This window comes from Electrophorus electricus, chromosome 13, assembly GCF_041902795.1.
Source record: "Electrophorus electricus isolate QZ-2024a chromosome 13, ASM4190279v1, whole genome shotgun sequence".
Classification (NCBI taxonomy): domain Eukaryota; kingdom Metazoa; phylum Chordata; class Actinopteri; order Gymnotiformes; family Gymnotidae; genus Electrophorus; species Electrophorus electricus.
This window is the reverse complement of record NC_137509.1, coordinates 3,172,855-3,186,464: the sequence shown is the minus strand read 5'-3', so window position 1 is coordinate 3,186,464 and position 13,610 is coordinate 3,172,855. Positions and strand designations below refer to the sequence as shown.

The window sequence follows — 13,610 nt, the reverse complement described above, 5'->3', positions numbered from 1 at the left end:
ATATCCACACGGCATCTACTGCTAGCACGCACTTAAACGTGAACCCCCACTTGTAGGACCCTGCCTGCCGTTCAACACAGATACAGCAAGACAGGACCCTATCTGACACTTTACCTGCCAAACCTTGTAAAGCCTAATGGGTGTGTGCACATGACAAGGATTACCCATCTATGCATGAAACCTCACACTTACGCATGTGGAAGAGATGTCTATGTTTCATTTTAATTTAACATCACCACTGATGAAAAATTGTATTCATACATGCAGTGTTAAAGTCTTATGTAAGCATATCGTCAAGTTTGCCTTTATTGTTGACTAAGTTATTTGCGGGTATACCATAGCTGAAATATCATTCCTCCGGGACTCATTGTTCAACATGCAACATAAAGTTCAGAGATAAAACAATAAACACAGTTACAAAGGCACCTTGCAGTGCAGGATACAGGACAGTGCAAAAACACAGTACTGTTTACATAATTACTGTAAACATCATTGGCAGCAACATGGCACACAGTGTGGTATACTGGTTTAAAGAAAATATTCTATTATTAAGAGTCTGTGCAGTGTGGCTTGATTTGCTGTATGCAGTGTACAGTAGCAGCAGAATGTTACTGAATAATAGTCCAATGGGTGTCGGAGATAGCTCGGATACTCTGGTACCTTCTACCAGATGATAGGGTGAATAGTCCATGGGAGGGGTGGGAGGGGTCCTCTACAATGCCGGTGGCTCTGCAGGGTTTAATGTATACTGACTGAGGAAAAAACCATGCTGATGATACTCTTTGCTGTCTTCACTGACCACTGTAGGGTCTTGTGTCCTTGATGGTGTAGCTACCACATAGTGCTGCACCTACACAGCATGCTCTTATATGTTAGGAAAATGAAGTTTGGATCCAACACATTTGGCTCTACTAATCAGATAATCAGATAATACTAAAAGGCATGATTAGCTCAATCATATGTGCTGGAACTAAACTCTGCAAGGCAGCAGATCTCCTGGACTGGAGTCATTTTTTCTAACTCTATAATGTTTCACACTGAAGGCCCTCTACAAAGGAGTTGGTAAGTTTATTACACCATCCTGTAGTTAAAATGAGGATTTTCATAAGAATCATTTAAATATATATGACTTTTCAATACTGGCTTTTGAAATTCCCTGAATGCAGTTTCTAAGTGCTGATCGTGACCTTTCACACATACCCAGACCCATGTGCTCTCTGTCTGGCACTGCTGAAGACACGGAAGTGCTATTTCTTAACAAAGTGCAGCGTTTGATTAGATACTGAGCTAGTTTGGAATATGAATAAAGCGAAGAGCTGCTAAGCCAATGAGAATATTTTCACCATTCATGAGTGAATATCAGAAGAAGAACAGAACATTAATAATTTTGTGTTTGGGAAAATATATGTTTTTGCATTAATTCAGTGCATTAATCCTCAAGCATTACATTTTTACTTTGCACTGCTTAAGTAAATTTGTTACAAGTTAAAAATCAAATAAAAAATAGGATATATATATATATATATATATATATATATATATATATATATATATATATATATATATATATATAGGTAATACACACACACACTAATGTAGTTAATGCAGATTAAATTGTAATTTTAAGTGAATTAGAAAATATAAAACTAAAGCTTGAATAAATATTTTACTAAACCATGATAACTATAAATTTGCTATCATAAGAGAAATTCATAATTACATTTTTGTAAGATTTTATTATATTTATTTATTTATTTGCTCTTTTGAACATACCAGCTGTATGTTGGGGGCGCACATAATGAGTGGACCAATAGACCTGTCATACAAACTCATGCATATACAGTACATGTTAAGAAATGTTTTGTCCTATAAAGGTTTATTTTTGGAACGATAATGAGTTTTTAATAGCAATAGTTTTTTTTTTTATGATAGCAAAGAAACATTTATGAAAGAAAGACATAAGTAAACAAATAGGCTACAATAATAAGTTATAATGATATATAAGAATATTGAATTACAATTTTACATCAAAATGTATAGCGTACGACCAATGTGCAGTATGTGAGCCATCACTTAAATGTTTCACACTTGGCTAGGCATATGGGTAAAAATCAAGCCAAAAAGACTATAAAACATTAGGATGTTCATGGTGAGAGAAAATTAGAATAACAGAAAAATCTATTTATAAAAATGAAATTTAAATGTAAAAAATCCATAAAAAATTCCAAATGAGCATGCACCTTGTACTGTTATCACCCTTTTAAAAAAGATTATTCTTTTAATTGTACTATTTTGATTGTGGCTATTCAAAAATATTCAGCAGCATCAAGTGATCTTTACTAGATGATGTAAACTGGATACATCATTGGCAAAGTTACGGAGTATAAGCCTAAATATCTCTTTAGTTCAGATCCTGGTCCCTCCTGTCCCCTAAAGCCACAAGCTAGACTTCAGAAAACCTTGAGTACAGCAACAAAACAAGGAACGGAACAACATATCCTGTAAAAACTACATTTATCATAGTTCTCTGTGAGGCAGCTTTGACACTACTCGAGTCACTGATTGAAGATTTAAGTTTCACAATGTTGCACTTTCTTCAGACACCTAAAAGAGAAAGATGCTTTATAAGGTCTCTTCACACATAAATTAGAAAAACATACATTTTTATTCAGGTTTGCATGAATGGCTTAACCTTAGTGTTTAAGCTATTGAGAAAAATGTTCATTTGAAATGTTTATTTGATATGTCCTATAAGGCACATCTTTAAGAATACCCTACAGTTTCATCTAGGAAATGTTAAGGAATTGCTAGTGAACTGTCTTATCAACATGTCTGTAATGAATCACTCTTACCTGCTATTCTTTTTGCTGTGCCTTTTGCTAACCTGAGCATATGTTGAATCGGTGGGTTTAGTGGAATCACCTGGAAAAGAGGTAGAATGCAAAGACTTTTACACTGACTCAATGTCTAAAAACACTGCAGAATACCCCCTAGTGAGCAAAACATTGTTGAAATGGGATATACGACTCTGAAATTTGTTCATATTCCACATAATACAATCCTGGTAACAATTTGCGTTTTATTAATTTAATGCACATGTCAGTTCTATTGTTAAAACCTCCTACATCTTTGTAACATAGCCAATATTGTAATAAAATTTCAATCCTGTCTCTCTAACCCTGCTGCTGTGTCTCTTGTGCATGACTTTGTTTTTAGTCACTTGGAGTATTGTATTTCTCTTCTTGTAGGTATCAGTCCAAATGATCCAGAATGTTGTTGCACCTTCTAACTCACACTCACTGTCACAACCATATGACACCTGTTCTCTAAGATCTTCACTGGCTTCTTGTAAAATACTGCATCTAATTCAAAATCCTTATGCTCACTTGCAAAGCTTTTAATAATTTCATTCCTTCCTTACAAACCCAACTGTACTCTCTGCTCATCTTCAGCTGATCTGTTAACTGTTCCTTAGTCTAACATCCATAGGTTTGGTGAGCATCCTCCAGATCAGCTCCTCATCTCTGGGCTGCTCCTCCTACAGGCTTGTCAGTCAAATTTTCTCTGCATGTTCAAAATAAATCTCAGATCTTAAAACTTACCACCAACCTGCTCTCTACAACCCTGTTTCTATTTCTTGTTTGTCCTTAGGTATTCTCTGTTCTAGTATTAATGTAGCATCTCATGTATTATATTATTAAACACCCATTAAAGACTCTTGGCAATAAGTCACCAATAAATGCCTGTTTCCTTCTTGCTGCACCATCCCATGAAGCCCATCCATGTTTATTACGGGCCACTTAAAATTTCTGGTATGGGCCGCCATGGGCCCCACACAGAAAGCAGAAATGCTGGCTACCCTAGCAGCAGTAGCACAGGGCAAAGAGAGACACTTTGGAGTTTTCAGAAAGTGGGCACAGCTCGATAAGATCATACAGCTGTACAGTGGTGTAGAGCTTATTATGGTGCAGTACATCCTTGAGCAGCACCATGCAACGTCTATTCATAGGCATCTCAACACACACATGCATACTTGTTCTCTTGCTTCCACACACACACACCAACAGAACAGACATTCATATGCATATAGACATATCAGTATATTAGCACACACACTGACAGTCTCATCTTTTTCCCCTCATGCGCACTACCCCCATCACCCAGCAGTGTACATTCTACCCCCCATCACCTAGCAGTGAGTTTATATTCATTTATTTAGTTTAACTAGTTTTGTTGCTACTATTGTGACTATTGTACTTTTCTCTTCAAAAGTGAAAATTAAGTAAATAAATACATTTTAAATGGTGCTCTGTGTTCAATTGCCCACCACCACATTCCAGCACTTATGAAGCAGAGCTGTTTACATTTATGGTATTTACCTAATGCTTTTATCCAAAGCAACTTACAATTATGACTGAGTACAACTTGAGCAATTGAGGGCTAAAGGCTTTGTGCAGAGGCCCAACAGCTGGTCAGTGGTTGGGCTTGAACCAACAACCATCCCATTACAAGGCAAGGACCTCAACCATTGAGCTACCACTGCCCTCAATTACACATGTTTCAATTCTGAGTACATCATGTCAGTGCCCTCCCTGGTCTTCTCTAACAGTGCACAACAGACATGCATTAGCTTTCACACAATAAAGTAACATCTTATGGAACAGCTACGACAGTGACTTTTTTAGCACTACAGGAGCTGGAAGCATTTGGGCTATTAAATGCAAAAGTGAATCTATGATTCACAACAGAGTATATTCAGATATACTTTTTCAATCTCAGTCTCACCCGTTTGTTTTGGCTTCTTCATGGTTTTCATTTCAGTTTCAGCATAAGTCACATCACTGGGTCCTGGACCATCTGTGAAAGAGGGAAAAAAACCTCATTCTTTCCCCACCGTCATTTACCATCATAATCCTTTTAAAGAACTCTGCAGGGCATTACTCAGACATCCCACACTACAGGCCTTCTCCAGTCACACCCTGTAGTCTTCCATCAGGCAGACACTTCACTGCTTAACCCCACACAGACTACTCTCATTAACTATAAAGCTTAACCCAATACAAACTACTGTCCTTAACCAATTACAGTGATGTGTTTTGTGTGGTCTATAATTTCCCAGAGGCCAGAGAAAACATGGATCATGTTTTTCCGAGGAATTTCTATATTGTCCAGATTCCATTGGTATCTTATCACTTAGTATATAAAAAACATTTTCACTACTTTTGTTGCCACTTTTGTCACTAATGTTGTTAGAAACACTGACAAATTTACACATTTCCAAGATGCAAAAGTAAATTAGTGTTTAATAAAACCATTTTCTTGCTTTATCTGGCATTTATGAAGTGGAGCTGTGATGTTCTACTGCTTACCGTTTTCTGACTTCTGTTTCAGTTCTGAGTACATCACATCAGTGCCCTCCCTGGTCTTCTCTAACAGAGCACAACACACATGCATTAGCTTTCACCACAAAAAAACAAGGTATATATATTTCATACACAAGCCCATCGCCCCACCTGTTTGTTTTGGTTTCTTCTTGGGTTTCATTTTAATTTGAGCATAAGTCACATCACTGGGTCCTGCACCAGCATCTGTTAAAGAGAAAACAAACTGCTTTCCCTCATTTTCATTCTAATTTCATAATCTTTTAAAGCTGCAACATGTAAATTAGTGGAATTACTGAGTCCAGAGGAGAAATAAATATGGTAAAGTATCTTTGTGCACCTTCAAGCTACACTGTAAAGCCTAAAATATTCCAGAGTCATAGCAGTCAGATCAGATTTGGTGGGAATGTTTTGACCCATATCACATGCACATTCTTTTGTGTACTGACAGTTTTGAGTGAGAAGAATGTTCAGCTTTGAGTGTGAGGAGTGAGAGGTTTGGCTGTGAGGAGTGAAAGGTTTTAGTGAGAGGTGTGAGAGGTTTCAGTGAGAGAAGTGAAAGATTTCAGTGAGAGTTTGTGAGAGGAAGAAGAGGCTTGAATGGGAGGGATGAAAGGTTTGCTGGGGTGAGAGGTTACTTTCTTTACACATGTTTGCAAAGTCCATGTTTGAGTTTCAGACTAAAACAGCACATTTTAGTCTGAAACTTATAGTGACAAATATACTAACAAAGAGGATCATGTAATATTTATACATTGATTTCCAACCACATACACTACAGGACAAATGTTGTTTACGGTCAAACTCATCTCAAACCAACACTATAGGGTGCCGATCAAATGATTGTGGGGTACCTTTTGTCATAGCACCACAAACACAATTACATCATCTCCCAAATGTTTCACAATGCAGACCACACATGCTGCCATCTGACCAAAGAGCAGATTTCCAGTGTTCTAGTGTGCATTTGCTGCATTCTTTTGCCCAAGACTTTTGCCCTACTAGAGATCAGTAAAGCATGTATTTCAGCTGAAATCTGTGGTTCTGTAAACTGGTGATTTATTAGGTTAATGACTTTAATATGATTGTCCTTTTCAGTAGAGGTACCTTCCTTTCCTGGGGTATTTGCATAGGAGCCAGTTTCATTGCAGCAATTGGTGGTTTTGGCAACTGCATTTATTTAAAAAAAAAAACTTTCAGAGGTTTTGCTATTTTCCTAACTGACTGGCCATCACTTTTTAGAGTAATTATGGTCTGACTTTGTCTTTGCTTAGTTCAGTGTAAGATTTTGACCAGATAAATCCCTTGGTATCTACTCTACCTTGCTAAATATAAATAATTATCTCAGGTATTTAGACTAAGGATGGTTTTGAGAATGTATAGCATTTCTGTTATCTTTGTATTCTTATAAACTGTTGTATATGTATTTTCATAAATAATTACGTGAAAATTACTATACGAAAGAGAAATATTTAATTTTTGTTAGGTGTGTACAAACAGATACTGTACATTAAGTGTGACTGATACCGGCATCAAACAGACATTACTGTGAATAATCTGTCAACAATCATTAAATGAACTATAACCCTGGGTTACAGTTATTGATGGTGGTAAAAAACATGGATTAACATTATAGTAGTCACGTGAACCTTATAGCTCATAAAACAAGGGCAAATTCCAAACATCCAACAACTGATGGTATATTTCTATCTTCAAGTCTGCAAGATACAATCTGTTAGTTTCTCTCCAAGTCTCTCTCTTACACACACACACACACACACACACACACACACACACACACACAAAAGATTGTAGTAAAATTGTTGATATTGGTCTTTATTCCTTTGTTTTTGTGTTTTTTGCTTTAAACCTTTGAGTAAACCACAACACTTGACCCATACATAGTATCATCTGTTTAAAATAATAATAATAATAATAATAATAATAATAATAATAGGGTTCATAATTTAGGGTGGTACTGTATGGAAAAAAGAGACAGTGTTAAGTGTCCCTCCATTCAGTCTTGTGTTCTTTTAAAATAATTTGTATTAGGTGGTATGTACCTTTACTGTGAAGTTTCAAGTTTTTCAGCTCTTTTTTTGAGTAAGTTCCATCAGTTGGGCCTGTTAATGTATTATCTGACATCAACATCGGATGTCAGATATTTAGAAGTCAGTTTAGATAAGCAGAAAAGCAAAAAGTCAGTGTTCTTACTGCGGATATGCAGAGTTCTTACTATTTCCTGTGTGTTTTGTTTTATTATTCACAGCATATACATACGTGTCATTGTTGGATGAAGCAGTAAAATCATTACAAACATAAAAGGGCAGCCATTAAAGTAGTAAATTTATTTGAGGTGAACTCTACCTGTAATCCTGTTACCAACATTGGCATAAATCAGATCACCTCCTATTAAAGAGGAAAGAAGGCAGTGTAAATAAAAGTGTTCATTTGAACAAAAAGCTGGTGGGTTCAGTAGAAACACAAACCAACCTGCTTGCAGCAGTGAGGTTCCTGAAAGAGAGCTCCCAGGCCCAGTCCAACTCTGCCTCTGGCCCGTGGTCTGGCTAGTGTTCTCTTGATGTCCAGTAGGGGGAGACAGAGATCTTGTACCTCCTCACACAGTAAAGCAGTTGCAACGTTAATAGGATCACTGTTCAATTTCATTTAACAGTTAATGGAAAATGGATAAAAATACCTTTTATGCTGTAAATTGACAATGTTTCTGGCAGCAAGAACACAATCACCATGGTGTACATAAATAATTTGTCTTTAAATAGTCTGTGTATAATTGTCATATGCTACAGATACATGGATGCTTTCAAACCTTTGTTCTTCTTGTAGCTCAGGAACAGGATAAGTATGATAATGAGCAACAAGGTTAAACTGAGTCCAACAGCCGGTCCAACTATTACACCACTGGATCCAGGACCTAAGCCTGTGGAAGCGAAGTGACATAAGTATGAATTTACATTCAGAACACTTTACTGAAATAATGTAAAATAAATCAAATATCATGAAAAGGATTTCTCACCTCTGACTGAGACCCAGCTCTTTGGTGACTCTTTTCTCTCTGGGTATTCACAGTGGTAGAGACCCTCATCTGATTTTAAGATGGCATGGATGATTATCTGTCCTGTGGTCTGGTTCCAAAAGAGTGATCCATCTTTATAGAAGTAAGATATGAGGTTAGAAGATGTTTTGTTCAATAAACATCGTAGAGTCAGAGAATCTCCCTCAGTCACAGGATGTACAGGACTGTCTAGGATCACATCACCATCTGTAAAAGAAATGCAGAAAACATAAAATGTGGAAAATACACACAAGTATTTTCACATGCATGAAATATTATTCATCTAATTCTACAAATAAATATAGTAGAGTTATTATATTCTATCACTAGTCCTATGGTTCCTGTGATAAAAATGACTGGAGACCCACCATGCACTGTGATGTTGACAGGTTTACTGCTCCCTAAAGACTTAGACTGACACCAGTACACTCCAGTTTGGGCTGTGGAGAGAGAGCTGATGTTGCATGTAGATCTTGTAACTGATCCCTTGCCTGGTGGACAATTTGACAAACTCCTATTTTGTGTGTATTGCATGACTCTCCATGTAGTAGAGTTCCTCTGGTCCTTACAGCTCAGTGAGAGAGAGTGACCACTGAAGTGTTGAGTTCTGTTGGGAATGATGATCAGAGAGACTAGAGAAGACACATCTGCCAAATCAGACAAAACAAATGTTGCACAATACTGTTAAACTTATGCCACATACACGAACTGTTCACTGTACTATAGGAAAACTGATAGTTTAACTGATAGAAAATACTCAGACATTCATACTCTACAGTACTTTAAAATAACTAAATGATGGTATTTCTGTATTTAACCACCTTACTCCTAAACAAACCCTGTACACACCTGAGCTCAGTTCTCATCTCCTCACACTCTCTATTCACTCTGAGCCTTTTTGCAGTCCTTAATTCTATAGCTTTTTCTTAACCCTGTATTGATAACTGCATTGTCTTCATACAGTGTAATGTTAGCTGTATTGTCTTCTTAACACTGTATTGTTAACTGTATTGTCTTCTTAACACTGTAATGTTAACTGTATTGTCTTCTTAACTCTAAAACCAGCCTTGTGCCTCCACTGTTATCTGCATGTTGGTTATATGTTCAGCTGTATATAGTATCACTATCGCAGAAACTCCCTTACCAGTAATGTTTACCCAGAGCGCATCACTGAAGTGTGTGTAGTAGACTGGATTTCCTCTGCCAGCTCTACACCAGTACTGGCCTCCATCAGAAAGCTTCACTGCACTGATGGTGTAGGAGCGTGTTGCAGTGTTGGTCTCATTCTCAGGGTTCTGTGTGTGTTTGGACCAGTAAAACCTCCATCCAGTAGACTGCACCAGCTTACAGTACAGAGTCACTGGGTTTCCCATCAGTGCAGCTCCTTGAGGGCTAGATGTGAGTTCAGGTTTAGGTTTCACTGCTGATGGAAATGAAACAAACGGTTCAGCTCATAAATTAAGTTCACATGCTGCTTCCAGACGCTTTACCACAGTCATTATATAACAGAGTGACACAATCTATTAGGATGTAACATCTCAGCCTAAGTGCTGATACAGATCTGATCTCATGGTGACCTGAGGCTAATAGTGGAGGTAAATCAGACTGATGGACTGCAGATATTTAGTGTCATCTGTAGTCATATTATGTTGTAGTTAATAATAACTAAAGAGTTGAACACACTCACCTGATGCAGTCAGCGTAACAGCATCACTGGTGTAGGAGTAGCGGGATCCTCCTGCCTCTGTTCCTCTACAGGTGTAGTTACCTGTATGAGACTCTTCAGCACCACTGATTGTGTACACCTGTTCTCTGCTGACAGGACTGAGTGAACCCTTTTTCTTCCAGCTGTACTGCCACTTAGAGACGCCTCTTCTCTGTATGTTACATCTGAGAGTGACAGTCTCTCCCTCAAATACCTGTGGATCAGGCTTTATGGAGGCCACAGCTTTTGGTCTCGCTGTGGAAAGATCATCAAAACCACTGAATAATTGCTTTTTTTTGGTGAAGTTGTTTTCATGTATATGCAGATAATGGAAAACAGAAAGAAGGCTATTTCTAAACCTTTAACTGTTACTAAAAGAAATAATATGTAACAGTAGATAAACATGAAGACTTTCTCAAATTGTGAAAATGACAAATAAATGTTGTAAATAACCTCCCCAAATTGCATTAGGCATTACTAATATAAACAAGAGCGGGTGTTGAATTCCAATAAAATTATTCATCTCAAATTTCAGCCAATGACATTATTCATCTAATATCTAAGCACAATGGTTAACATGGAAATGTTAAGGCCACATCAAGATCCGTTTACAAATGTGACAAAGGTGGAATCCTGACAAGGAAAACTTTTTGGGGAATTCAGTGATGTACTGATTTTATTACTCCGTTAAACCAAGCGTGGTGGAAACATACTGCACAGGTTGTAAAAAAACCAAACAAATTAGTAGTCAAAATTGAGTGTGAGCAATAGACACATGGCACATACTTCATTTGGTGAATAGGAGTAATTGCTGAGTATTTTTTTCATATATTGTCATGTTGTATAATTGCACTTTTTGTCTTGATTTGGGGATCTATATTTCTGTGTAAGTGTTACATGTGATGAATCAGTGGGACCTGCAGGAATTATTTTTGTGGGTGGAGGGGCAGGTGGTAGAGAAAGTTTTTGGGGTGTGTGATAAAATGAAATACAGCATATAGGAATTTCAGGTACACAAGTTAATACAATCTGATATTGTAAGGGTTGGCACCAGGCCGAGGCCCCCTCCGGCCACCAGAGGGAGGCCGCGAGTCAGGCACACTACTAATCAGGCTGGGCTACACCTATATAAACTCAGTGACCCAGTCACTCAGTGTGGGGTCTTTGCTAAAGTGTTGAGCCAAGCTCCTACCTGGTAACTTTTGTGTATTGAGGTCTGTGAGCCCTTGTGCTGCACCTCTCTTCAGCTCTGTGAGGGTGTCTTTGTTATTACATGTCCCCTCCCCTCTCCAGTTTTCCCTCTCAAGTCTGTCTCTCTCCCAGGGCTCCCCTTAGCCATTAAAGTTCCTCCCTGTTTTCTGGTTTTGTTTGGGAAGGTTAAGTTTTGTTTTCCCCAGGTCATCGGGGTTGCCGTTCTTCCCGTGTTGTGCTTTGTTCTCCCTTATTCCATGCTTGGTGTGGTGTTTAGTTTTTCCTCTCATTTTGCCTGTTCTAAGATCTAACTGTTTTGCACACGGGCCACCATCATTAAAGCGTGGTAGCTCACCCAGTAGACTGTTGGTGTCATCTGATCTGGGTCTGAGCCCCATTATAGATATTCACTTGAGAATAACTAAGGAGTCATTAACTGACCTATCAAATGGCATTTTCAGTTGCTTTTAACTTTCACAAGCTGAATGCAACCTGACCCAAAAGAATGGTACTAGTAAATAATGAAAGGTTTAATTCTCATTGGCTTTAATTCCTCCAACACTAAATGAGGCTCGAGAGTATTAAATGCAGAACTAAAATCAACAAAAAGCAAGTATGCATATGCCATAGGGTCTTCTAGATGCTTCAGAATAAAATGTATTTAATGGTTTTAATATCATGTTGCCTTAGGAACTGGTATACTATTACTCCTATAATCTCTTTCTGGTAGACAAGGAATTGCTATAGTCGGATTAAACAATTAAATAATACAATTCTGCCATTCATTTTTGTAAAAATGGCTTATTGGAATGATGTAATGAATATGGTTATGCTTTTCTATGACAGAAGCATAACTATGACATTTGTGTCTTTTAAAGCTAAGAAGGATTTGCAAAATGTATACAAAGTGAAAAATTTTCTTTACTCGTTAATAAGGATACAAAAGCAACTCTTTCTCTGGTCACCAATCTCACAGACAAACTCAGCGGACATGTGTTGTAAAATATAACAGGAATGTGTATCCAGGAATAATTGAAGATGTGGATACAGAGAACTGCACTCTTGTCCAAACTATGAGCCGTGTAAGACATAACTGCTTCTTTTGGCCAGTGAGGGATGATATTCTGCAATATCTGGAAGAAATTGTGCTCCCATGTTGAAATATGAGATGTCAAGGAGGTCTTTGGGTTCTAAGAATCATAACTAAAATAGAGCTCATGGATATTACTGGACATACATGTGCTCTCTGACAACTCGTTTTCTCCATTTCTTTTTCTCTCAGTTTCTCTCTCCACCTTTCATCTCTCTATAATCTCACGTGGTAGTTTAGTGGTTAAGGTACTTGACTTGTACTTGGTAGTTTGCTGGTTCGCACCCACCACTGCCAAGAAATCCAATCCCATGGATCAAGAAAACCTAGTCATTTCATTGTCATTGGCCTACAACACTCGTGCAGGGCAAAGCCAGCAGTACACTAAAAAACACATTCTCTCTCAGTGCCATCCAGATGGTTTGGCATCTGAACGAGTCATAAGGACAGACATTTTCTTTTTTTGTTTGATAAACAAAATAGTATTGTTTGGTATTGTTTGATAAGCATGCTCTGCCCTGTTAATCACTCTCACAGGTTACTTAAACAGATTTGATTTTCTTTCCATTCTTTTTCTTTATTTATCAGTTAGCCACTTCAGTCCACATGAATCTACTTTGAGTTAATTTGTTTCCGTTACAGTGTTTGTTACATATTTTGTAATATAACGATTTTAGTGAACTCAGTACCTCTGGTCATTAGTAGAATCGTAATCAATGATTTATATGCATGTTCTCCTATTTCTGTTTATCCAATAAATATACCCTTAGAAATAACTCTTGTGAGTAAAGAGTGGTATTCTACTTTTTGGTAGATGAGACATCATGTTATCGAAGTGGTGACCTTTATGGGTTGAGACTGAATTAATAATCATTAATACATTAATTTAAATGATTTCATTTTCCCTGGTAATCAGGGTGGTGCCCAATTATTATCAATTTGGATGGACAATTTATGAAAGTTTTATATTTATCTATGAAAATATCTCATAGATCTCATAGAACATAGATTGCTTTATTATTCCTTAACTTATAGTACTGCTATTCTGTATCTCACAGTGTAGTGTATGGGGTTAAATAATATACCCATTATTAGGTACACGTGGTCTACATTTAACAGTTACATTTATATCTCCGTCAATGTACAATATCAAATATCAGAATACTGCCT

General features: G+C 37.4%; 1 protein-coding gene across 1 annotated transcript in view; it reads right to left on the bottom strand.

Moving 5' to 3' along the window:
* The window catches only part of LOC113568870 (Fc receptor-like protein 5), a 76,239-nt gene that overhangs the window by 44,357 nt on the left and 18,272 nt on the right, over positions 1–13,610 (bottom strand). Inside the window, exons 4-14 of the mRNA XM_081695042.1 lie at positions 10,142–10,414; positions 9,599–9,877; positions 8,823–9,101; positions 8,416–8,661; positions 8,209–8,319; positions 7,875–7,994; positions 7,749–7,790; positions 7,445–7,519; positions 5,514–5,588; positions 5,370–5,429; positions 4,786–4,857 (exon numbers count right to left, since the gene is read on the bottom strand). Coding sequence (XP_081551168.1) covers positions 4,786–4,857; positions 5,370–5,429; positions 5,514–5,588; positions 7,445–7,519; positions 7,749–7,790; positions 7,875–7,994; positions 8,209–8,319; positions 8,416–8,661; positions 8,823–9,101; positions 9,599–9,877; positions 10,142–10,414 — 1,632 coding nt within the window. The remainder of the gene's footprint in view (positions 1–4,785; positions 4,858–5,369; positions 5,430–5,513; positions 5,589–7,444; positions 7,520–7,748; positions 7,791–7,874; positions 7,995–8,208; positions 8,320–8,415; positions 8,662–8,822; positions 9,102–9,598; positions 9,878–10,141; positions 10,415–13,610) is intronic.